The sequence below is a fragment of the Etheostoma spectabile genome, chromosome 7 (genome assembly GCF_008692095.1).
Source record: "Etheostoma spectabile isolate EspeVRDwgs_2016 chromosome 7, UIUC_Espe_1.0, whole genome shotgun sequence".
NCBI lineage: Eukaryota > Metazoa > Chordata > Actinopteri > Perciformes > Percidae > Etheostoma > Etheostoma spectabile.
Genome location: NC_045739.1, coordinates 2572469 through 2597902, shown reverse-complemented (window position 1 = coordinate 2597902; position 25434 = coordinate 2572469). Strand labels below are relative to the sequence as shown.

The window sequence follows — 25434 nt, the reverse complement described above, 5'->3', positions numbered from 1 at the left end:
CGCGAGGCACTGAGCTTGACCACAGATATGTTTAAATATACAGTATATATTAAAGTAGACGTGCCTTTTGTGTTTAATAGTAAAAGCTTTAGACTGATAGTCTATTTGTGTCTCAGCCGCGAAGCTGAGCTCCACGTTTAGGCGCTCCGTGCGAGAACGTGCACAGAGCATGCGCTGATGCAGCGCTGTCAGAGCCGACAGACGAGTGGCAATTCCGTGCAAAATAATTAGGTCAAAAAGGATTGAACATACTGCAAATAGCCTACAAGGACAAGTACTGCAGGACAGTACAGTTAAAATTTCAGGACTTTAGTTGACCAAGACTGTCTTTGGTTACAGCCATAAATTTCAGTTATTCTGTCCATCCCTTGATAAATAATTATCCTAACCTGAACAAACACTGTATTTGTTTGGTCCGTCTAAAGTCCAAAGAAGCAAAAAAAAAGGGCTTTGCAGTCATCTATCATCTCAATGTCACTAACCATCTTAGAAAATGGAAAAGGCAAAACACAGTTTTAGAATGCTGAAATACTATAGACCAAAAACTTAAACTGTTGAATTGATGCGAAATAAAGTGCTAGATAGATGCTTAACATAATGTCAGACAGCCAAATATTTAAAAATTTTGCAGCCAAATGGGTTGGTCTGTTTTGATTACAATCACTCACAAGTTATTTGTTTTCTGCATGTACCAAAGGTACCAACTTCTGTTATTTGACTTACTTGCATGATGCAACTGCGTAGCGTCCTAATCTTGTGGACCTGCCATTTGTCTATTTGTTCCTGGTTAATGTTTACCATGGATTGTGTATTTTTCATCAGTTAAAAAAAAACTATAAAGTGCTCTCCTTTTGATATGATAAGAGCCCATCCAAGAACAACCACCATGAGAAAGCTATTTCTAATTGCAGGTAAGCCACAATGAAAACCAGGCAAATGTTGTTCCAATATCTACGTTACCTTATACGTACTAACTAAATCTGTAACTTTAAAGGTCTCTGTCTGTCCTTTGTCAGTTTGGGTGAGTTTCATAGCAATAAATAATTTTGAACAATCTTAGTAGCAACTGTCTAAATTGAGTATTCTTCAACAACTAATGAAAACTATTTATGCTCTTCCGTGATTAGTGTCATCTGCCAGACTGGTGTGTTATTTCACTAACTGGGCCCAATACCGTCCTGGCAATGGTCGGTTCATGCCTCTGAATATTGATCCAAACCTATGTACCCACCTGATCTATGCCTTTGCTGGTATTAACGATGCAAATGAGTTGGTCACCGTAGAATGGAATGATGATGCACTCTATACATCCTTTAATGGACTCAAACAGAGGTCAGTCCAACATATTTTAGCATTGTCTCTGTAAAATGTTATGTTCAGTAGTGAATGCAGGCAACTAAATCTGTATATTCCCACAGGAATCCAAATCTTAAAACGCTGTTGGCAGTCGGAGGCTGGAACTTTGGAACACAAAAGTGAGATATTTAGTATTAAAAAAACAAAGTTCAATGTTTTGTATATTTGTCATGTTAAAAGCTTTACTTTCCCCAAATTCTACACAGATTTACAACAATGGTTTCAACACAAGCCAACAGAAATACATTCATCCAATCTTCTATCAAACTACTGAGGAAATATAGTTTTGATGGACTTGATTTGGACTGGGAATACCCTGCTGGAAGAGGAAGTCCTCTGGAGGACAAACAGAGATTCACAGTGCTATGCAAGGTCTGATCCACAATTACTCTTCCTGTGTTTAAAATAATGTTTAACATGTACCACAAAGTGACTTTTCCATGATTCTATGGTGTACAGGAACTCCTAGAGGCCTATCAGTCTGAGGGAACAACAACTGGCCAGCCCAGATTATTGGTTTCTGCTGCTGTGGCTGCTGGGAAAGGAACCATTGATGCTGGTTATGAAATCGCAGAGATGGCAAAGTACAACACAATGTTACTCCCCCACATTATCCCCATGATTATCAGTCATTATGTGTTGGTGTTCTTGATCTCATACGCACTTCATCAGGTACCTGGACTTTATCAACGTGATGACGTATGACTATCATGGCACCTGGGAGAGTGTGACAGGACATAACAGCCCCTTGTACAAGGCAGCTCATGAAACAGGGGAACAAGTTTACCTAAATACTGTAAGTACAGGGATTCATCTTTAAGCTGCATCATTAATGTAAATGTTACTCTTCCCATGTCTAAATCCACACTTTCCACTTTTAGGATTGCTCCGGTGCCGCTGTAAATTCCCTCTGCCTTCTTTGTGTTGTAATTTTAAATTCCAGTAGATCGATGAGGACTATGCTCCTCAGATCTCTGCAGGGTGAATTCAGACATTTGTAAAATCTGAGTTTCCCATTGCATGACTAAAACAACCTTTGAAAGTATACATGTTCCACAAAAACAAGTTCCTTCCCGGCGCTATTTTGCAGCAACAACGTGGCTCTGTCGGACACTTAGCAATGCCCACGATGATTGCGATTGGTTGAAAGAAACCCCAATAAACAAGGGTACGTTTTTCTCCCATGAATGCTGTGTGGACTAACTAGACCCTTCTTCGCAGCGCTGTGGAGAAAGGTCTGGCATTATGAGACAAACTTTTCCCTAATGCCAACTATGAGTATTTCTTTTTGGATAAATGCATTTCCATAAACCTGCTTTTACAAAAAAATGTAAATTGCGCATAAAAAATCCCGCTGGAAATGCTAAAAGTAAAATAAGCTAAAATATTGCAAAATTCTTATAAGATTGGCTGAGGTGGAAATGTTGGGTCATCAATAAATGCAAAATGCAAAGCAAAAAGATTTAGCAAATGAATCCTTATTTACATGAAGCATGTGACTTAGATGTACACTAAAGCCTCTGCTGCACTGAAGAGATGGAAAATAAAAGCAGATGAAAGAACAATTCCATAATACCTAAATCTAACAGTCGTGATTTGAAACATGTTGTTAAAGTTCTGAAACTGTTGTAGTTTGGTTAGGTTTGGGAAACAAAACTAGGTAGTTAGTGTGTACGTGTTACTGAAACTCCTGTGTTAGTTTGAACTATCCACCACCTCAACGTGTTTGGCCCTGTAATCAGAATCAGAATCAGAATCAGAAATACTTTATTGATCCCCGCAGGGAAACTATTTGTTGCAGTTGCACAAATATTATAAATAGAGTAGAAATACAAATAAAGAAATATAAGGAATTGGATATGTACGGTATTTACATAAAGGAATGTTATTATACATTATTTACATAATTAACATAATTAAGGAACTGCAATGGTGAAATGTAAAATAATAATAATAATAATAATGATAATAATTGTAGTAGTTGAGAATTGCAAACATGTCAGGCCAGTGTTATTGCACAAAACAGATATTACAGATAATATTGTCCAGTTTCAACCTCTCAGTGTGTCAGATACTCAGAGGGAGGAGTTAAAAAGTTTGATGGCCACAGGCAGGAATGACTTCCTGTGGCACTCTGTGGTGCATTTTGGGAGAATGAGTCTATCACTGAAAGTGCTCCTGTGATTGAGCAACAAGCCATGGAGTGGGTGCGAGACATTGTCCAAGATGGCATGTAGTTTGGACAGCGTCCTCCTCTCTGACACCACCAACAGAGAGTCCAGCTCCACCCCCACAACGTCACTGGCCTTGTGAATCAGTTTGTTGAATCTGTTAGCGTCCGCTACCCTCAGCCTGCTGCCCCAGCATGCAACAGCAAAGAGGATAGCACTGGCCACCACAGACTCATAAAACATCCTCAGCATTGTCCTGCAGATGTTGAAGGACCTCAGCCTCCTCAAAAAATAGAGACGGCTTTGGCCCTTCCTGTAGAGGGCTTAATCCTTCCTGCTTTGCTTCCATCATCATGAATATGGCCCCACTTAAAAGTAAATGCAATTATGGGTCTTTATTGCTGATTATCTCCTGAGAAACAACTCACAGTCTTAGATTAAAACATCAGTCATGTGAGGAGCGATAATGATACTAACATTCCTCAAACTTGAATCAAACATAACTATTTGCATCTGTTGTTCCGTTATTTGAGTTTGAGGTTTAACTCTTTAAATTATGTCATCTCATTGTCTTCTTCTGCAATCATTTAAAGTTGAATGTAGAATAAGCGCCAGCTGTCTCAATTAGCCGAACTTCTCATACTCACATAAAAGTTGTGAAGATGGAAACACACATTCCCTTATACTCCCCTTGCAAATTTCTATAAATCTGGTAAGAATTTGCATTACATTTGTTTGGAAATCTTACTGTCTTAAAGTCTGTCTCTTTATTTTCACATTTCAGGACTTTTCTATGAGATATTGGCGAGACAAGGGAACACCTGTAGAAAAGTTAAATATGGGTTTTGCTACATATGGAAGAACATTCCAACTTTCTAGTCAATCCAGTCTGGTTGGAGCACCAGCCAGTGGTCCAGCTGCTGCGGGTGCTTTTACAAGAGAGGCTGGCTTCTGGTCCTATTATGAGGTGAAACTGGCAATGACTTATTGCATTTAACTCTGTCTGTGTTTTAGTAGTAACTCTCTGTAACTGATGATATTTTATTATAAAATAATCAAACAGAGCTTTCATACAACACTTTAAAATCTGAACTGCAACCTTCTTTTTCAGATTTGCACTTTTCTTCAAGGGGCCAGTGTCCAGCTGATAGAGGATCAGAAAGTTCCATATGCGGTCAAACAAAATCAGTGGGTTGGATATGACAACAAAGAAAGTTTTGCGACTAAGGTAGTTGTATGTTTCTATAAAAAAGTTTGCTCATTGTTTTGTCAGTTACGTTTAAGTATGTACATTGTTGCTGTCGTTATTTATTCAGGTTCGTTACCTAAAGGACAACAGATTTGGAGGAGCTTTTGTCTGGACTCTGGATCTGGATGACTTTAATGGACAGTTCTGCAACCAGGGAAATTACCCTCTCATAAGCTATCTCCGCTCTCTTGTAGCCCAAGGTGAGTAGAATCATATATTACTTGTTGAAGTACTTCTTTCAGAAACCACACAGAATTAATTTGACATTTGTTTACACTGACTGTACAGGCTACTGATCATAGCCTATTACTTCTGCAGATCTTCCTCCTCTTCCCACTACAGGACCCAAACCAGATCTAGTGACTCAACAAACAAATCAACCTCATAAACTTCCTCCCAGACCAACAATCACTACTTCATCCAACAACCAAGACAACTTCTGTTCTACAAAGACTGGTGGGGTTTATGCCAAACCTGATGCCCCAGGTTCCTTTTACAATTGTGCCAACGGCGTCACTTGGATCCAAAACTGCCCAGCTAATTTGGTCTTCCAAGATAGCTGCAAATGTTGTAACTGGCCTTAAAAGCTTGCACCTCATCAAAAGTGAGCAAAAATAATTCTTATTCTTATTAGTTAATGGATTTTTTGTTAAGTTAATTTAACAATGGGAACGTAGTGCTTGTGAGACTATATATATATATGTATATTTTTTTTATGTGTAATTGATTATCTTATGTTTTCCTTAGATTTTTTTTTTCTCTTTCCTAAAACAGATAATTAAACCTTAAGCATTAAACACACAATGGTAAAGGTTAAGGATTGGTGGCTTTTCCACTACACTGTAACTTAAAACATAAAATGTAATGTAGTAGCCTAATGGTCTATAATATGTAAAAATGAATAAATAATAATAAAATAAAATATAAATAAATACAAGATTGACATTATGATCAAAAGCCTGAACTGATCTCACCCATTATGCTAACTCTATTGTCATGCCCAGCTACCGCTCCTAGCCGCTTCCTTCACATTCATCTTACTTTTCTCACTTCCTGTTTATTTTTGTTACTCTTCGTGTGATTGCGTTGCAAGTCAACTTCCGGTTATTGTCTGCCTTCTGCCTTTTGTGATCAACTTCCCAGCCCTAATGTCCTGCACCTGTGTCTATTGCCTCCCCTCCACCAAGTGTATTTATTCACACCCTTGCTATTTGTTCTCTGACAGTATGTCTTTTACGCACAAGTTTAGCGGTCTAGCCCATTCCATGTGAGCTTCTAAGGGTTTCTTTAGATCTTCTGCCAGTCTCAGTTTAGCGTTTTTTGGATACTGTTGCCAGGAACGGCCTGTTTTCGAACTCTGCTTTTGCCCATTGTTTTTAGATAGTGTTGATTTATATGTGTATAATTGTTATATATATATTATATCATGTATCATACTATCATTTTGTATAGTATGTATTAAACCATAAATATATATATGTGTTAAAAGTTTCATATTCTATTTGTTTAGTGGATATGAAATCCAGTTTGTCAAGTATGTGTCTAAAAACCATAAAAAAGTCAAATAGTAGATGAAAAAATCATAGTATAGTATGTGATAAAATGATAAAAAGTCATGTATAGTATGGTCAAAAAGAGCCATTAAAAGTCATGTCAAAAAGTCTATAGATAGCATGTTCAAAAAAAAATCATAGCATAGTATGTCGAAACAACTTATAAACAGCCAGTTAGTATGTGAAAATACTGTAAAAAGTCAGTACAAGTCTTAATGTAAAGTAGTTGAAAAAGCATAGATAGTATGTAAAAAGTGATAAAGTCAGCACAGTATGTCAAAAATATACGATTACAAAAATCATTGTACAGAATTTTGAAAAGTGTTGAAAAAGGCATAGTATAGTAAGTTGAAAAAGTGATTAAAAAGTCATAGTATAATGTCAAAACATGTGCATACAGAAGTATGTCACAGTATAGTCCATAGCCGTATTTATCTATAGTCTCACTTGAAAAGTCACAGTATGGTTGACAAAGTCTAGAAAAATGTCAAAACATTAAGCTAAACTTAAATTCTCTGTCAGAAAAGCCGCCTTCAGCTATCAGGCTCCTCTACTGTGGAATAAGCTTCCGGTCTGGGTTGGGGAGGCAGACACCGTCACCACATTTAAGAGTAAACTTAAAACTCTCCTCTTTGAAAATGCTTACATTTAGGAATTGATGAGTTGGAGCGTTCGCCTAGACCAGCAGGGGAGGGTGTATAGCCACAGACATGGCACCCCTTTTCTTCTCTGCTTCTCTTCATAGTCATCAGATTAATTTACCATGTAATCATTAATTTAATAAAACTAGAGGGAGGCAGGGCAGTACAGTCCGACCAGGCTCCTCTCTTTACCCCGTCTCTCTTAGCTATGCTGTAATAGTTTAAGACTGCCGAGGGACTTCCTTCGACACAATGAGCTCCTTTATCTTTCCATTTGTGTGCATCCGTGTCCCAGGAATGCTCGTTACTAACCTAGTCATGGCGAGTCATTGCCCTGAGTCCATATGTTCTTTTTCCCCTAGCATGTTTCCTTGGATTAGGGAGGCTCCAAAATCATGGTTGCAGCTGTCGCCATCATCCTGCTACACGTCCTACAATGCCCTGCTAAACTCTGTGATGCCCTGCTACATCCTGCTTTGCTCTGCTACGCAATGCTGAGCCTTGCAATGCCACACAGTGCACTGCTAGGCCATGAACTACTACAAACTGCTATTTTTTTAGGTCACAGTTCATATATTATTGTGACTGGTATTGCCACTATTCATGTCAACCCCCAACCGGCCCGTCAGACAATGCCTGCCAAGAGCATGGGTCTGTCCCAGGTTTCTTCCTGATAGGGAGTTTTTCCTCGCCACTGTTGCAGTGTTGCTTGCTCTGGAGGGAACTACTAGAACTTTTAGGTAGCCTGTAAATGGTGTGGTCTAGAGTGGTCTAGTCCTACTCTATCTGTAAAGTGTCTTGAGATAACTCTATGAATTGATACTATAAAAAAAAATGTAATTGTAAAAGAATACTACTACTTATAATGTGTGTGTGTGTGTGCCCGTGTGTGTGTGTGTGTGTTGTTCTGACTTCCTTGATGCCCATTTAATTGCCACTAATTACTTTAATTGACAAGGCAGGGAACAAAAAATGACATCTTAACTTGAAACAGGAATGCCATAAATTACACCCCAGCAAAGATATGTCCTAAATCACACCCAGTGAGCAGAATAAATTAAAATTCCAGATAATGGCATATTTGTCCCTCCTGCTGCACCTGTGACATGCTTTCACATGCTAAACATTCAATGCTCTTTAGGGTGTACCAATACTCCAGGCAAGGGAAATAAAAAACACATCTCAGTCGGGTCAGGTAAACACTACAAACACAGTCAGTTACAAATAAGTTGTTTAGGGGGAACAAAGGTTAAAGGCAAAAGCTTTGCGACCGTCACCGTAGCGATGCGCTACTTTAACTTTAAACGTTTGGACATTGACTTTCAAAGATTCATAATGATATGCTAATGTGTGTGACCACGTTTGTTTGTTGTTATTGTGTTTAGCTTTATCCGTTACTCCATTCATCTTCACAGCTCTACAATTATAACGTGGTTTTCTAGTGCGCACTTTGAACTAAGACTACGGTGATATATGCATACAACGTTGAATCCATTAACTTGCTAATCTGTTAATCATTCTTATCCATCATTATCCTCTTATCTTGTTATGTATTCCTGAGTTACAATAATCACATGACAATTGGTTCTTTGGTTAATCCGCTCTTTGTTTATTTAGTTTATTACCAGTCATTCATATGTGCATATTGTGTTATCTTACCTGTGTCCTCTGACGTACTTGCAAAAGGGAGGTTGCCTATACACAGGTGCTTTTATAGCTGGGTGGACTTACGGAGTTCACCGAAGTGTTCCTACTTAATTGATAAACGGTTTATGGTAAACTGACATATCCTGAAGAGGTTAAACCTGTTAGGATTGTATTTATATTCCTAGGAGTATCTCGTTACGTTGAATAGCGTTTTGGCTGTTGTTAAAGCCGTTTGTATACTTCCCGACTGCGCCACCCCTGTGTCATTATTGAGAATGGTTTGATCCATTACAGGGGTGTGCTATCAGGGTATTTAAGAGGGAGGTTTCAGTTACACGGGAGAGTCAGATTGGGAAGGAGCGCCAGTTTGGTTAAGGTCAGCTCAAATATAGGAAAAGGCTGTAAGTAATTAGACGTAAGTCTCGTGTTAGCCGATTCCAGTGTAGTCAAAGGCACTAGGTAAACAGCTGTTTCTTAGTTGTATTTTGCTTTTTGTTCTTTTGACTCACAAGTCCCGTTCTTTTCTATTTTGAAAGTCTGAGACTATTATTATCCTTCTTGATATTTTTGTACTATGTATGTTGCCTTTGGCCTTAATTGGGAGAAATAAACATTCCCCTCTTCACTGAAAACTCAACGTCTGATTCATCCTTCCGGTTACCCACCTTACTACGGCCGCTGGCGACATCTACCCACAACACACACATTAATCCTTTCTGTCATATCAGGACAATTACAGGTGTAACTAATAACAGTGATGATGACAGTATGCACTGAAACTAGGCCAGCTCTGGTATGGGGCTATAGGCTATGCTATTCAACAAGTCCTCCAAACTATATGACCACATGTTGTGGGTCATTTGTTCCTACAGTTCCTGTCCCTCTAATAACACCCATAGGACCAATTCATGAATTGCCGTCCCTAGCGGTGAAGTAAATACAACACACAGGACGCGTTTTCTGTCCTCATACCTAAACTTAACGATTTAACATGTTGTAAATGTTTTGAAACCGTCTCAGAATTGTGCCTCAGAACTTGAAATACTTTCTTCTGTTAAATAAAAAAACAACGTAATGTTTGCCATTATTTTCATATGGTACATGGCAAGGTACAAATCCCCTCTTTATAAGCTGTAGATACTGCAAACTTCTTTTTAAAGATTTCCAATAGATATTTATCAGATACATTCTTGCCACAGTTTTTTCTGTTCATCCAAAAAATGTAAATATGGAAAAACACCCAGAAAATTCCTTCATACTAAACAGTGTAGTAGCCCATATTTCTTTAGACTTTTGTAACAGTGCAGAGCTTCGTCATATGGTGCAACGGCAAGCACCTGAAGCTCAAGATCAGCAAATCCACTCGTAAAACACGTTTTGTGAGGTCACAGTGGCATTGACTGTTGACCACCAAAAATGTTATCAGTTCATCCATGAGTCTAAGTGAACGTTTGTGCAGAGTTTGAAGAAAATCCCTTTAGGCAATTCTGAGATATTATATTCACAAGAATGGGATGGAAGGATGAATGGATGGATAAATGGGCAGAGAACCCCAAAACATAATACCTAGGGTCCCGCTGTTGCAGATGCGGAGGTATGAAAACAAAGTGAGGCTGCTGTGTTGTTGTTCGTAACCTACATACATTAGCTACATACTTGGCTTAATCTATCACTTACAAGTTGTTGTAAGTGGTCCGACTCCGTCTCTAGTGCACATTAGTATTGATGACTGCAGGGTTCTCAGTCCCCTGAAAGAAAACCTTCTCAACAGACAGAAATATAAACATGGTGGTATCATGCTATTTCTGCAAATACATTTTGAAATCAAAGTTATTGATGATGATTATGACTACTAACAAAACAGAGTGTAAATTGTAATTTTCCCACAGGGGATCAATAAACAGTATAAATTATAAATTATAATTAGTGTAAGTATAATAAGTATAATTAGGACATTGCAAGAATTCCATGCAACAATGGAGCAATTACCCCTAGTTAATTGCCACATGCTGTCAGCGTACTGTAATTAAGCACATCTTACGTATGATGTTGTTTAAAAGATATTTGTTGATCAATAGAATTCTGTTCGCACCTGGCCAGGAACTACAGGTGAAAACTTTGAACTTGGGACTGGTATGAGGTGACTTAAATTGAATTAAATTGATCTTTATCAATTTAATTCAATTATTTCTTCATCTAAGCCATCAACCTGCCTCTTAGATCCCATCCCGACTAGGCTACTTAAAGAAGTTTTACCATTAGTCAACACTTCACTACTGAATATAACCAATTTGTCTTTATTAACAGGCTATGTACCACAGTACTTTAAAGTAGCTGTAATTAAACCTCTTCTGAAAAAGCCAAACCTTGATCCAGATGTTTTAGCCAACTATAGACCTATATCCAACCTTCCATTTCTCTCTAAGATTCTTGAGAAAGCAGTCGCCAAACAGCTGTGCGACTTTCTGCATAGCAACAGCTTATTTGAGGATTTTCAGTCAGGATTTAGAGTTCATCATAGCACAGAGACAGCACTTGTTAAAATTACTAATGACCTCCTAATTGCATCAGACAAAGGACTTATCTCTGTACTTGTGTTATTAGATCTTAGCGCTGCATTTGATACCATTGACCATTAAATCTTATTACAGAGATTAGAACATTTAATTGGCATTAAAGGGACTGCTCTAAGCTGGTTTAAGTCTTATTTATCAGATCGATCTCAGTTTGTTAATGTTAACGATGAATCCTCTGTGCACGCCAAGGTTAGTCATGGAGGTTAGTCATGGAGTCCCACAAGGATCTGTGCTCGGTCCAATCCTGTTCACTTTATATATGCTTCCTTTAGGCAGTATTATTAGGAAACACTCCATAAACTTTCATTGTTATGCAGATGATACTCAATTATATCTATCAATCAAGCCGGATGAAACTAATCAGTTAGCTAAACTTCAACGTGCCTTCAGGATATTAAAACCTGGATGACCTGTAATTTTCTAATGTTAAACTCAGATAAACTGAAGTTATTGCTCTCGGACCCAAGCACCTCCGTGACGCACTATCCAAAGATATAGTTACTCTGGATGGCATCACGCTGGCCTCCAGCACCACTGTGAAGAATCTTGGAGTCATCTTTGATCAGGACATGTCCTTTAATTCCCACTTAAAGCAAATTTCAAGGATCGCCTTTTTTCACCTACGTAATATTGCAAAAATCAGGAATATCCTGTCTAAAATGATGCAGAAAAATAGTCCCATGCATTTGTTACTTCTAGTTGGATTACTGCAATTCTTTACTATCAGGCTGCTCGAAAAAATCCATAAGACTCTACAGCTGATCCAGAATGCTGCGGCACGTGTTCTGACGGGAACCAGGAAAAGAGATCACTTTTCTCCTGTTTTAGCTTCTCTGCATTGGCTTCCTGTAAAATTTAGAATAGAATTTAAAATCCTTCTTCTCACCTACAAAGCTCTTCATGGTCAGGCTCCATCTTATCTTAAAGAGCTCATAGTACCTTACAACCCTGGGAGAGAACTACGCTCCCAGAATGCAGGGTTACTGGTGGTTCCTAGAGTCTCTAAAAGTAGAACGGGAGCCAGAGCGTTCAGCTATCAGGCTCCTCTCCTGTGGAACCAGGTTCCAGTTTGGGTTCGGGAGGCAGACACCGTCTCCACATTTAAGAGTAGCTTAGACTTTCCTTTTTGATAAAGCTTATAGTTAGGGCATAGAATTGAATATGTTAGGGAGTAGTAGTTAGTCACATAGTTTCATATAATATAACTAAAGGAGATTTGGGGCATACCCCCGATCCGGTTGGGGGAGTTCTGGCCGACCGGGCTGGAGCTCTCTTTACCTTGTCTCCTTTGGGTTTTTGGGTGTAATATATTTTTGGGACAGTGGACTTATTTTGATACACTAGTTGGCATAGAATCGATAATTGTTAGGGACCCTAGTTAGTCACATAGTTTTCAGATTTATCTATCATATATCAAAAATATAATAGAACCTAAAGGAGACTTGGCATCAGCCCGATCCGGTTGGGAGAGTTTCGGGCCCCGGGCCCCGGGCTGGAGCTCTCTTTACCTCGTCTCTCTTTTTTGCTGTAATGTTTTTAGACAGCGGGGACTTATTTGATACACTGACTCCCCCTCTCCTCATCTTTCTATCTTTCATTTAGTGCACCCCATGTCCCAGAAAGCGTGTTACAAACCTATTTGGGGAGTCATTCCCCGGAGTCCTTATGTTCTTTTTTCCCCCGCATGTTCCCTTGGATCAGAGAGGCTCCGAATCAGGGAGCAGCTGTCGCCATGGGTCCCGCTACACGTTCTGTGATGCCATGTTAAACTGCTACACTGCGGTGCCCTGCTACGTCTGCAACGCCTGCAACGTCCGCTTTGCCTTGAAATGCCCCACAGCGTCCTGCTATGCCATGAACTCTACAAGAACTTCACAACTACATTTTTTTCTTTTTTTTATTGCCACTCTCATTCTAACCCAACCGGCCCGTCAGACACCGCCTACCAAGACCCCGGGTCTGACCGGGTTTCTGCCAAAAAGGAAGTTTTTCCTCGCCACTGTCGCACTGTGCTGCTCTAGAGGAAACTACTAGAACTGTTGGGTCCTTGTATTCTGGAGTGGGTCTATCTGTAAAGTGTCTTGAGATAAATCTTGTTATAATTGATACTATAAATAAATTGGGAAATTGAACTTAGAAGTATTGACCTAGTTTTCATCAGCATCCAAATACTTTGGACATTGCAACAGTGGAGTAATTAACCACACCCTATTTAACAGCTTCCTCAGCTGTCTACCCAGTATATAAAAGCACAGACACACATCCATCAGACATCCATCAGACGATACGCTTCTATCACCACTATATTTGTAAGTATCACTTTTACTCTGATTTTGACAAACTACATTTTACGTGATTTCTTTGTTGTTGCTATGTATTTTGCTATAGCCTATATGCTCAATCTCTAACTCACTATACTAAACCCATTTTAGGGAGGGAACAAGCAGGCACTGTGTAGATATTTAATCTTTTAATATTGTTGTGGCTTTCCAATGTTATTATTATTATTTGTATTAGTAGTAGTAGTTGTAGTAGTAGTAGTATTGTTTATGGTCCCAATTAGGTGAATGTGATCATTTTCAGTCATAAAGAAGTTTTTCTACAAGAAACAATTATTTAATAAAACTTGACTAATTATAATCATACAGTAACCTACCAGTCAAATGACTCCTTATCTGAGCGCCATGTCCTTTCCCCTATCTAAAGTCTGATCACTTTTTTTTCTGTTTTAATTTCATTAATGTATTTAAAGTTTTGATTGTGTTCTTTAATTATTACAGGTGCTGTCTTATCACTGATTGAATCTTTAATCACCTTCCTGATAAAGGTAAGTGAAAATATCATTGGTGCTGTAAAATGGAATCCTTTCTCAAGCAGGAGGGTTTTACTATGTGATGGTACAGTTACGTTTTCATGCCAGTATTCTGACTTTATTTTAAAATTGATTTGAGTAAATCAGATAAATAAACTATGCTGATTAATAACTATCCTGCTATGAAACATTTATTTTACAAAACAAATAATCTGCCAAAAGCTTGTGTTGCAAAGAACTTAAGTGTTTATCTTTGACAACATGTATTGATTGTTTAAGTTGTTGTGTGGACTACATTAACTACTGTGGCCTACGTCGTAAATGCAAAAACATATTAGCTGTGTATGTAGCATGTATGAAAAAAGAAAGAACATTTTTTAATAAGTGAACCCACAAAGTGTGCTAAGTGGCACTGATGGACACAGCAGAGAATATCAAACTGACCTACTTACTAAAGACCATTTTGAACAGAAAAGATGAAGTTTTCTGATTTTTGTCACAATCGTTTTGTTAACAGTAGTAATAATGAGCTGAGGATTTGTTTGAAGATCATGTTTATATTTGTCAGCTGCATCTTAATACAAGCCATTTGATTTCTGCTTGTCTACACAGTGGCAACATGTGCAAACTCACTCTAACTGCAGGTAAGGCCCACTGGACAAGTTATTGTAATGCATATGTCTCACTTACTTCCAGTGGGAACTAGCCATGCAGATATATTGTTTGTATTGTATGTATATATTTTGTTTTTACCATTTCTCTTTTTCTCGCTGAGGTAACACTGGCATTTGGTTTGTGGTGCTTATGGAAATTAGCATTTAATTCAGCTCTTTACAGAAAACAGTGTCATCATTATTCTAGATAATTGTCCCAACACACAGTGTTGATTATCCAAGTAAGTCCCTGCTGACTTTAGAAATTAAAACAAAATTCCAATCACTCTCAATTCATTGGGGTGGCTGCAGAAATCTCAAAGAGTAATATCTTGTTAAACCTGGACAAATAAAACCAAACCTATCTGTGACACTATAGACCGGTAGAAGTAAGTGGGGAAACCTGTTTTGTAAATTATGTAAACTGATCTCCTAAGCTTTGTTTTTAACCAAATAATAACCAGTGTGTCACTTTGAAGGTCTCTGTTTGATCATCGCCAGCTTGGGTAAGTTCATGACATGCATTAATCATAATCAATAGCACTAGCAGATTAATAAAGGTGGACAGTTATGTAAACAGGGCAACTTGATTATCAGCAACCTGCATCATCTTCTGGTTCTTGGTTACCAAACAATTTTTATTTTAAATTTTATATCCTATCCTCACGCGGTGGTTGTTGTTAGTGTGTTTTGAATGTAATGTCATTCATATTAATAAAACCACCTCTTATTGACTTTATTCCATCTTTGAATTGCAAATGTATGCTCTTTCTGTTTAGAAATCTCAGCAGAGATATTACATTATGATCAAACAGGCTGAAAAAACAATTAACACAATATGATTCTCTGATCTGATAGTTTCAGGCCATTCTCACCAAGAGGATACAGCTGCAGATCCATCAAACATCTGTAAAGGAAAGATCAGTGGGCTATACCCCAACCCTGCTGACCCAAGTTATTTTTACAATTGTGTTAATGGAATAGCCTACCTCCAAAACTGCCCATCAAATCTGGTCTTCAGCACAAAATGCAGCTGCTGTGTCTATTCCCCAACCCCCACTCCGAAACCAGTTGATACCTTCTGTAAGGGAAAGAAAAATGGACGATACACTAACCCTGCTGACCGGTATTCTTTTTACTATTGTTGGGGTGGAACAACCTACCTCCAAAAGGTGCCCAAAAGATCTGGTCTTTAACCAAAAATGCAGCTGCTGTAACTATCCCAGCAAAAAACAAAATACATAACTTCTGTAATGGAAAGAAAGGGAACTTCCCCCTGCAACTGCTGTGACTAGCCCACAAAAACACTCCGACAGATACTGGAAACCCCTGTAGTGGAAGGAGCAATGGGCAAAAGACTAACCCTGATTACTTATATTCTTTATACAATGTTGGTGATGGATTAGCCCACCTCCAATACGGCCCATCATATATATTTTTTTTCAAAGCTGTCATTTGTTTTCTTTGTTTTTTTAACTTTTGAGTTATATGTTGGAAATAGGGGTGTAACACTACACACAATTAATGCTATCTCACTATATTGTATGGGTGTATTCTAATTTGTTTATATTTAACAATTGCATGATTGGATTTGTCTTACATTACGACACAGATGTTGCATTTTTCATACATGTATATGCTGTGTGTCTGAATGTAAATACATACTACAAACAAATAAAATGATGAATCAATAAAATACTACAAGTTTCCAAGATATATGTTGGCACATTATTTTGATTATGATGTTCTGTGTTGGTTATCTTTGTACATCAGGTGTGGAAAAATGCTGCACAAAAAGTGATTCAGCGCTGTGGAGATTACTATAGAATCGACCTATACTATACTATATTTGGTGTGATGGGGTGATGAGGTGAGGACCCAAATGCGGAGAGAAGGAGGGAGGCAGGAGCAGGCAAACAAGGCTTTATTGCAGTCTTTAACAAAAAACAATCCACAAGAGACACCAAGGTCGAGGGAAAATCCAAAATCCGAAATCCACAAACAGACAGGCAGAGGAGCAGGGGAAAATCAAAAAAACAGGAGACTACACGGGGAAAACTCACGGGAAGATCGGAGGCATCAACGCAGACATGTGGCACCAGGACTGAAAATACAACAATGATCCAACAAGAAGCAGGGAAACACTGGGTTAAATACAAGAGGTAATTGGGTATGAGGAACAGGTGAGACATCAGGGAATCACATTAGGGCGGGGCAGGGCAATCAGACAAACAAGAAAAGCTAGACTAGAAAGACAAGACAGGAACCCGGGATTCCACAATAAAACAGGAAGTAAAAACACACAGACGCTTCCCGGGGGACGGAACGGACACAGCACACAGGACCTGGGGAAAACACTGAGACATTCACAGGGGGCAGAAACGGGAAAACAAACCCAACAAAAACCCAAACCACAACAGTACCCCCCCCAAAGACAGATCCAGAGGTCAAATAAAAACCCAAAACGGAACAGAAACAACCCAGAGGGGGCGAACCACAGACTGGAGAGAGGGGGACCGAGGGCCAGGGGACCTAGGACACAGGGAAGCGGGGGCAAAAGGCACTAGGGACAGAAGAACCATGGGAGCAAAGGCACAGGGAACGGATGGCACATGACAAAAGAGGAAGAGGCAAGGAGGCCCGAAAAATAAACAAAGAGGAGGGGGGAAGGAACGGGACCAAGGAGCACAGGGAAAAAAAGGCAAAAAGGGAGCCAGAGCAGGAAACAAGGACACAGAGAAGAGAAATCCCAGGGGAACAAGGTAACAAACCGGGACCAAGAACACAAGGAGCACTAGAGACAGGACCAAGGAGTGGGGGAAATTCAAGTCGGGGGACACAGACGAAGGAACCAGAACAGGAACAAGGCAGGGAACCAACAAGGAAGCGAAGAGGATCGAGGGGAGGAGAGAGCAAGAGAGGGACTGGAAGGAGGGATGAGAGAGGGGGGGAAGGAGGGAACGACTGAAGAAGGGAGAAAAGAGAGGGACGGGAAGGAGGGAGCAAGAGAGGGACTGGAAAGGGAGGGAGCGGAGGGGGGACTGGAAGGAGGGAGCGGAGGGACGGGAAAAGAAGGGGAACCAAACGGGGAGGAAAGATAAAAAGAGTGGCAACGAAGGGGGGCGGGGAAAGGAAGGAGGCGAGGAGCAAAGAAATCGAGGAGAAAAAGAAGACACTGGGGCAATACAAGACAAACGGGACAATACAAAGGGAAAAGGGAGACAGGCAGGAAATTAAAACGGAAAAAAAAAGAAGGGAACAAAAGGCAAGAAGGGGAAGAGGAAACAAGAAACGAGAAACGGGGCCCAAAACGCAAGAAAAAGACTAGACGAAAGAAGGGAAAAGGGACAACGGACAGAATGCAAGATGGAGGTAATGGGTTTGAAAAAGGAGGCGAGTCGAGAGAGGGCTCGAGGAAACAAGGAGAAAGAGAACATCGAGGAAAGAGCACAGACAGAGGCACAAGGAAGAAGTCCAGAAAAAAGGTCGGGGGGACAGGTGGCAAGCAAGGGACCAGAGGAGAAAAGACCGAAGGGGGACAAAGGGCAGGGCCCACATTGGAGAGGGCGGGGCCCAGGGTTTAGACAAAAAAGAAAGACAGACGGGAGCGGTAAAACCAAGAGACCACATAGAAGGAGAGAGAGCGACAGAGAGAGATAGACAGCAAACCGAATGAGAGAGAGACAAAAGGGACAAGACAGACAGACAGACAGTCAAAACCGGGAATGAAAAGACAGAGGGAAAAAAACACTAGGACGGAGGGGCAAAACCGATAGGGAGAAACAGAGAGACAACCAAAAGAAAGAGAGAGAGAGAGAGAGCAGGACACAGAGAACAATACCAGACAGACAAGGAAGCAAGAGACAGAGCGAGGAGACAAGGAACGGGAGGAGAGGAACAGAGAAAGGGAGCAAGGGAAGCGACAAGGGCAGAAAAAAAGCGCAGCCAGGAGAGAAGGGCGAAAAAAAATCCCGACCGGATGGACTGGGGAAAACGGAGAGAAACAGGGAGAGCCACCCATACCAAAAAAGCAGAAAAAAAAGGGACAAAAAACCCAGAGAGCAGGACAGACACAGGAAAAAGAGGACGCCCACCCAAAAACAACAGAAAAACAAAGCGAAAGGGACAGAGCAAGAGGGACACACCCGACAGACTGGACGAACAGAGAGAAGGCAAAGCGACCGAGATAGCGGGACGAAAGAGAGCGAGACAGGCGAGGGACAGCGAAAAGGGAGTGTGTGGGAGACAAAGACATTGAGAGTAAGAAGCAATGGGGGAGACAAACGAGGAGACAAAGGAGGGGAATACTAACACAGGGAAAGCGGAGAGAAAAACAGAAATAAAACCCGAAGGGAGAGAGGTACGAGATACAGAATAAAGGGGGACTCACGACACAGGGACAAAGAAGGACAAAGAAAGGGCACTAGGGGAGGCGTAAGGGAATGTACGAGCGGGTATACCACAAAACCCCTAGGGGGGCGCATTTGGGCACGAGGAAGCCACAGGGGGGGCGACTAGGAGCACAGAGAAGCCCACGGGGGCGCACTAGGGACAACGAAAAAGCCCCCGGAGGGGGTCACGGAGAGCTCCCGAAGCTCGCGGAGGTGCTCCAGAAGAGCCCGCGGAGGGCTCACGGAAGACCCGCGGGGGGGCTCACGGAAGAGCCCGCGAGAGGCTCACGGAAGAGCCGCGGAGAGGCTCCCGGAAGAGCCCGCGGAGGGCTCAAGGAAGAGCCCGCGGAGGGGCTCACGGAAGAGCCCGCGAGAGGCTCACGAAGAGCCCGTAGAGGCTCACGGAAAAACCCGCGAGGGGCCCCACGGAAGACCCACAGGGAAACGGGACAGGCGTAGACCGGCAGAATGGCGGGCGGACGGAACGGACAGCACGGAGAAGAGGGTCGGGTTCAGGGGCAGTTTTAGATGGGACGGACGGAGAAAGGCAGACTACAAGGATCAGGGGTTGTGGAACAATTTGGGGGTGTGGACGCAGGGACAGGAAGAAAGACAGAACAGGAACGGTGACAGGGACAGAGACAGTGACGGGACAGGGACCAAAGACTGGAACAGAGACAAACACAGGGACTGAGACAAGCATTGGGACAGACTAGGCACAGGGACAAGCACTGGGACAGGGATACGAACAGGTACAGAGACGGGGACAGGAACAGACCAAAGACGGGGACAAAGACAGAGACGGCCCCAGACACAAGACCAGGGAGACTAGGGCTAGGAGAAGCAAAGACATGGGGGGCTGGGTTCCTGAGGACCTGGGACTGAGGCCAGGACCTGAGGAAGCCCGGGGACCGATCCCGGGGGGCGCCTGAAACCGGTACCAGGGGGGCCCGGGAGCCCGTGCCTAGAGAGGGCAGAGGCCCAGAAAACCCGGGTGGCGGTGGGGCACTGACCTCCGACTGAGGGCCAGAAAAAGCGCAGCACGGAGAGAAGGGCGAAAAAACTCAGACCGAGATGGACTGGAGAAAACGGGGAGAACAGGGGAGCACCCATACAAACAAGCAGAAAAAAAGGGGCAAAAAAAACCCCCGAGAGCAGGACAGACACAAGGAAAAAGAGGGACGCCCACGGGGGGGGCGGCCCCGGCCGGTTGGGTCAGGGGGACCGTCGGGGGTTTGGGGGCGGGGGAAAAAGGTGGGGCCGGTCTGGGTCGGGGGGGCCCGGTCGGTGGGGGTCCGAGGGGGGCCCCCAAGGGAGGAGGTTCAGTGCACAATCCCTGGGAACCGAAAAAGGGTCCCGGGCGGGGTTCCCCCTGTCGGCGGGAGGGGGGGGGGGGGTTTCCGCCTCGTGGCGGGAGGGGGCGGGGGTCGCCTAAGGGCGGGGGGGGAGGGGCGGCGGGGGGGTGGCCTCTTCGGGGAGGCCCGGCGGGGGGTCCCCCTTTTGGCGGGGGGCCGGCGGCCCCCCGGGGGAAATGGTCCACACGGTTTCCCAGAGGGGGGGGCTGAGAAGGGAAAGGGGGGCCCTTTGCCCAAACCCCCAGGGTCTGGGGGCCAAACCCGGTTCAGGGAAAAAGACCCCAGGGGGGTTTCCCTAAAAAGGGACCGCCCCTTTCCATCTCCTTTTGCGTTTGGGGCCAGCCATGGAATGTTTAAAAAACAGAGAGCTAACTCCCTGGGTCCTCTAAAAGGGGGTTGGGCACGGCCGGGGGTTAGCTGGGGGCTGGGTCAGGAACGCTGCCCAAAGAAAACGGGGGTTGGGGGTTTCGGATGTGCCCGGGGGGGAGCAAAGGTCAGGGGAAGCCGTTGTAAAAAAGCGCCCAAGTCTTATTCTGATGCCTCCGGGAAGGGAAACAAAGGGACCCCCCACGGCCTCCCTTTTAAACCCAACCCGGGCTTTTGGGGGGGAGTTCCCCAAGAAGGGGAGGCCGTGATGGGGAAGGACCCAAAACCATTTTGGAAAAGTTGGTAAAAACCTTGCCACTTTAGCCCAAACAGGCGCCCTTTTGCTGGGCCTTTTTGGGGGGTTTTGGATCTTTCGTGATGGGGGGATGAGGTGGGGAAACCCAAATGGGGAAAGGGGGAAAAGGGGGAGGGGGGCAGGAGCGGGCCCAAAAAAAGGTTTTTGGGGGGAAAATTTATCAGGATTGTGAATTATTGTGAAAAATTTGTACTAAGGTATTTTATCATTTTTGGGGAAAAGGAAGAATTAGAAAAAATTTAATAAAAAAAAAACCATATCAGACGTTGGGGAGGGGGGGAAAAAGAAAGTGTACGGTGTTTAGCACCCAGGTGGGGGGCGATCCCCTTTTTGGCAGAACTTTAAATTTTAAACAAGTAAAACCCCGGATCCCCAGAAAACCCAGGAAAGCCCGTGTTCATTTAAAAATGGGGGGGAAAAAAAGGGAATTTCCCCCCGGGAAAAAACCCCCCAAAACACACCCCAAAACATTCCCAAAAGAAGGTAAACAGGAAGCCGTGCCCCCCCCAAACCCAAATAGAAATAATGATTTTAAAGGTGATATGCCCGCCTTTTGATGCTTTGACCAATAGGGCCCCTTTAAGAAAAAACCGTATATGGGAAAAGGGAAGCCATTTTTTCGGGGTTTTTTTTGGGGTAAAAACCCGGAGTAGTCATGTTCTTTAGAGACCGTGAACGGAATTTTGCCCGGAAGCTTTGCTTTTTTTTTATTAAAAAATGGGTTTGGTAACTTAATCAAAGCTAGAGTGTTTCCTTAGTATTGACCCCCGAGTTTGGGACCCCCAAGGGGAAATTGCAAAAAATTTGGGTAAGCAGAGGGGGTTTTTGGGGGAGAAGGGGTTTTTAAATTTGGGAATTTCCCGGAATCAGGAGGACGTTTTTTAACCCCGGGGCCCGGGATTACACGGACGTCCACGTTTCCCCGGAAACAAAGAAAAAAGGGAAAGAAAGGGTGTCCCAAAAAAACCACGGAGGAATGTTTAAGGGAGATCTCCCAAAGAAATAGGAAAGGGCAAAACCCCGTTTTCACCCAAATTCGGGCCTTTTTGGAAAATGGGTTTAAAAACCCAAAAATTAAAGTAATCGACTCCCCGGGTAAAGTACATTATGAAAAAAAAAAAAAAAAAAAAAAAAAAAAAATATATGACAAAATTAAAAGTGCTTTGGGCCCATTGAGAAAAGGGGGTATTCCTTTTTTGGTTGAATGATTGTGGGGGGGCCTGGGGTTGAAAAAATATGTTTCCATAATTGTTTTGGAGCCACGTGGTGTTGAGGTTCGAAAACCCTGTTGGGAGATTTGGGTTTTTAAAATTTACTGGGAGAAGGCCAAAAAACCCCGTTTAGGGGCCAGTGTTCATAGGTGTTTAAAAAATTGGAGCTACTGGGGGGAGCGATGCAATAAGCTTCCCATTAGAAGTGATTAAATACTGATCGGGGGACGGTGGGGGGGCCTTTAAGAGCCGGGTTTCACCTTTTTGGACCTGGGGTCCAAAGACTGAGTTAAAGCGAATGTTTAAAATGACGTTTCCCAATAATTTTTTGGACCCACGGGTGGAGGTTTACAAAAAACTGCAGTGGTACTGTGGGGGGAAGGGTCGGGCCGCCCGTGTCAGTTTTTGGCTTAGAGGGGGCCCCGGGCAAAAAGGGAGGTAAAAAAGGTGGGGGTGAGTGAATGGAGAAAAGGGGAAAAAGAGATTTAAAGCATCTGGGAGGGGGAACGTTTCCCAATTTTTGGGAAAAGCAGCGTCTGTGGGTGTTTCGATTAAAATTTGTCGGTAGATTGGTTTCGCTGAAATCCTTACGGATGAGGGAAAAACCGCAGCACAGGGAGCCAGGTTCTTTTTTGGTTTGGGTTCATCCAAAAGGGTGAGTCCCCAAAGTTTTGGGAAAAAGTAATGTACCCGGTAGTTTTTGGCAGAGAAAAAAATTGTAAAATTTTGGGAAAAAGGTGTTTTGTGTGCCCCCGGGGTAAAGGGTTTGGAAAATTTGCCCAAACCCTTTTGGTCCAAATGTGGGCTCTGTTGAAAAAGTGGGTTTTAAAATTAAAAGAAAAAAATACTGTTGAATTTTGTGGGTTTTTAAAAAAGTAGAGAAAATTTGGGGGGGAAAAAAAAGAGAGGAAAAGGGGAAAAAAGGGGGGGGGGTTTTGCAGGGGAAATTTTTGGCAGTGAAAAGTGAAAAGGAGAGACACCCTAAAAGAGGGGGGAAAGGGGGGGGGCTGTTTGATTGGGGAAAGAGGGTGTCATGCCCGGGGCCCTCCGCCTAGTGGCCACCAGTAAAAATAAAAACGTCCCCCAAAAAGCAGAAAAACCCCCACCCCGGGAAACCCCCTCGGGAAAATAAATGATTTACCCAAAAATTTAAAAAATTCACAAACCACCCCACCTCCCCATAAAACCCTTGGAGAGAACCATCAAAAGCCCCGACAAAGCAAAAAAACCCTTTCACCCACGTGACAAAAGCCCCAATGGCCAGGGCCCCCGAACCCGTCTATGCTAGGAAAGATGAGGGGGCCCCCCCACAAGTTCCCGGGCCCCCTCAACCACAACCCCCCGGGCCCAAAAAAAGGGTACAATTTTAACAGTGGCAAACACCCTGGCCAAATGAGGAAGAGGGGGAAAGAGCCCGGGGCCCCCCCCTAGAGGCAGGGGGGGAGAGGACCTGTACAAGGAGGAAACCCATTTTATGCTAAAAAGTGGAAAAAACCCGGAAAATTTTTGCCGGGACGCAGACAAAAACGCACCCCAAAAAGGACCCAGAACGGGGGGCACAGGCGGGCGGGCCCCGAAATTAAAAAACCCGCAAAAAGCCGGGGGCGCCCACTTTTGCAAACCAAGCCCGGAACAGGGGAGACCCGGAAGGGTTACACCCACCCCACAAGGGACTCTCTGAAAACCAACGGCAAAAACTCTTTTCCCCCTTGAGTCCCGACCCCCTTCACCCACTTGACAACAATGGAAACAGTTTTTCTTTTGGGTGATCGGCCCCCACCTTTAAATGTGTAAATTCGGGGTCTTTCTTCCCCAAAACAGGACTCAACCTTTAAAGGGGGTCACAGGAAAACCCTTTAGCCCGTCCTTTAGGGGAACCCCAAAATCCCCGTCCAGTCCAACAAAGGGGGTTCTCCACTCCTTTCCCGATGTTCCCTCCTTCCCTTTAAGCTCTCGGGAAAGGGGACTTAGTGTGCAAGTTTGGATGGCCTGAACTCCCGGGGGGCCCCACATCTCAGTAAAAAGTGCCGCCCCCCACACCCCCAAGCCCCTGTGGCCCTCAGGGGCCGCTGACAAACCCCCCACCGGGTCCCTGCCCCAGGGTTTTTTGGTTCGACGATGTCAAACCAGCGGGTCCCCCCCGGGTTTCCTACCCTCATTTTTGCCCTCACCACGGGGAGGGGCTTTTTCCCCGGTTTAAAAACCCAGCCTGTTTCCAAGCACCCCAGTATAGATTTGGTAATGGTAACAAAATTTTTCTAGGGGGGTTGAAGCTTCCCAGAAGAAATGAAGTTTGGAAAAGCCTGTATTTAAAACGGTTTTAAAAAATGAAACAAAACCAAAGATTGGCATTCCAAAGACAAATCAGGTCAGATAAGGCACCCATTTTAAAAACCAGTTTTGGAGAAAGTTGGGGCTGTTTGGGGATCACACACTCATTGGGTCGGTTAACCACCCCACAGTCCAGGGACTAGGGGGAAAGGGCCAACCAAACATTGCGGGTTTTAAAGATAGCCAAGGTCTTTCCCTGGGGGCAGGTGGTTTTGGGGGGGAGGGGCCCCTTTCCCTTTGGGACCCTGGCCATGAGAGGGCAAAAGGGGGAGAGATGCCCCCTCCCCCCCCCCGGATCTTGCCTGGCAGACCAAGTCAGGGGTTTACCCAATGAGGAGGGCATATGCCATTATTGGATGAAAACAAGGGTGGGAAAAGTTTGCCTATAGAAGGGAAAAAAAAAAATTTGGCCAGCCCCCTTACCAAAGGGGGAGAAAGAAGCCAGCAACCCCCTCAGAACCCAGGGCAGGGCCCTTTTAAAGGGAGGAGGCGGGTCAGGGTTAAGGTCCAAAAGAGGAAAAGGGGCCAACCCCAGGTGGGGGCTGGTCCAAAGTGAAAGGGGTTTTTTCACAACCCCTCCAGGTCAAAGGTAAATTTGGGCACCTTTGGAAACACCGACCATTGTTTCCCCCGGATCCTCCCAAAACCCCCACTTTTGGGAAAACCAATTTTATTCAAAAATGCAGGAATTACTTAAGCGCTGCCCTTTGGAAACCCGGGCAGTCCTCCGTCTGGACAGAGGGCACAAGCCAAAAAAAAATGGGGGGTCAGGAGAAGAAAGTAGTGAAAATTTTGTCATTTTGGGA

The 25434-nt window shown here is 43.3% G+C and overlaps 1 protein-coding gene across 3 annotated transcripts; it reads left to right on the top strand.

Moving 5' to 3' along the window:
* Positions 1 to 711: 711 nt before the first annotated feature.
* On the top strand, positions 712 to 25434 carry LOC116692157 (chitotriosidase-1). Of its 3 annotated transcripts, XM_032520236.1 has the most exons (13): positions 712 to 911; positions 995 to 1021; positions 1128 to 1332; positions 1419 to 1475; positions 1563 to 1728; positions 1816 to 1940; positions 2029 to 2152; positions 4312 to 4494; positions 4639 to 4755; positions 4844 to 4976; positions 5095 to 5362; positions 23731 to 23740; positions 25418 to 25434. In XM_032520236.1, the coding sequence occupies exons 1-11, from the start codon at positions 857 to 859 to the stop codon at positions 5358 to 5360; spliced, it is 1458 nt and encodes a 485-aa protein (XP_032376127.1). In that variant the 5' UTR covers positions 712 to 856; the 3' UTR covers positions 5361 to 5362; positions 23731 to 23740; positions 25418 to 25434. The 3 variants fall into 3 exon arrangements, with proteins under 3 accessions (XP_032376127.1, XP_032376128.1, XP_032376126.1); XM_032520237.1 differs by lacking the exons at positions 23731 to 23740; positions 25418 to 25434 and adding an exon at positions 5869 to 6049 and having other exon boundaries at positions 5095 to 5380; XM_032520235.1 differs by lacking the exons at positions 23731 to 23740; positions 25418 to 25434 and having other exon boundaries at positions 5095 to 5674.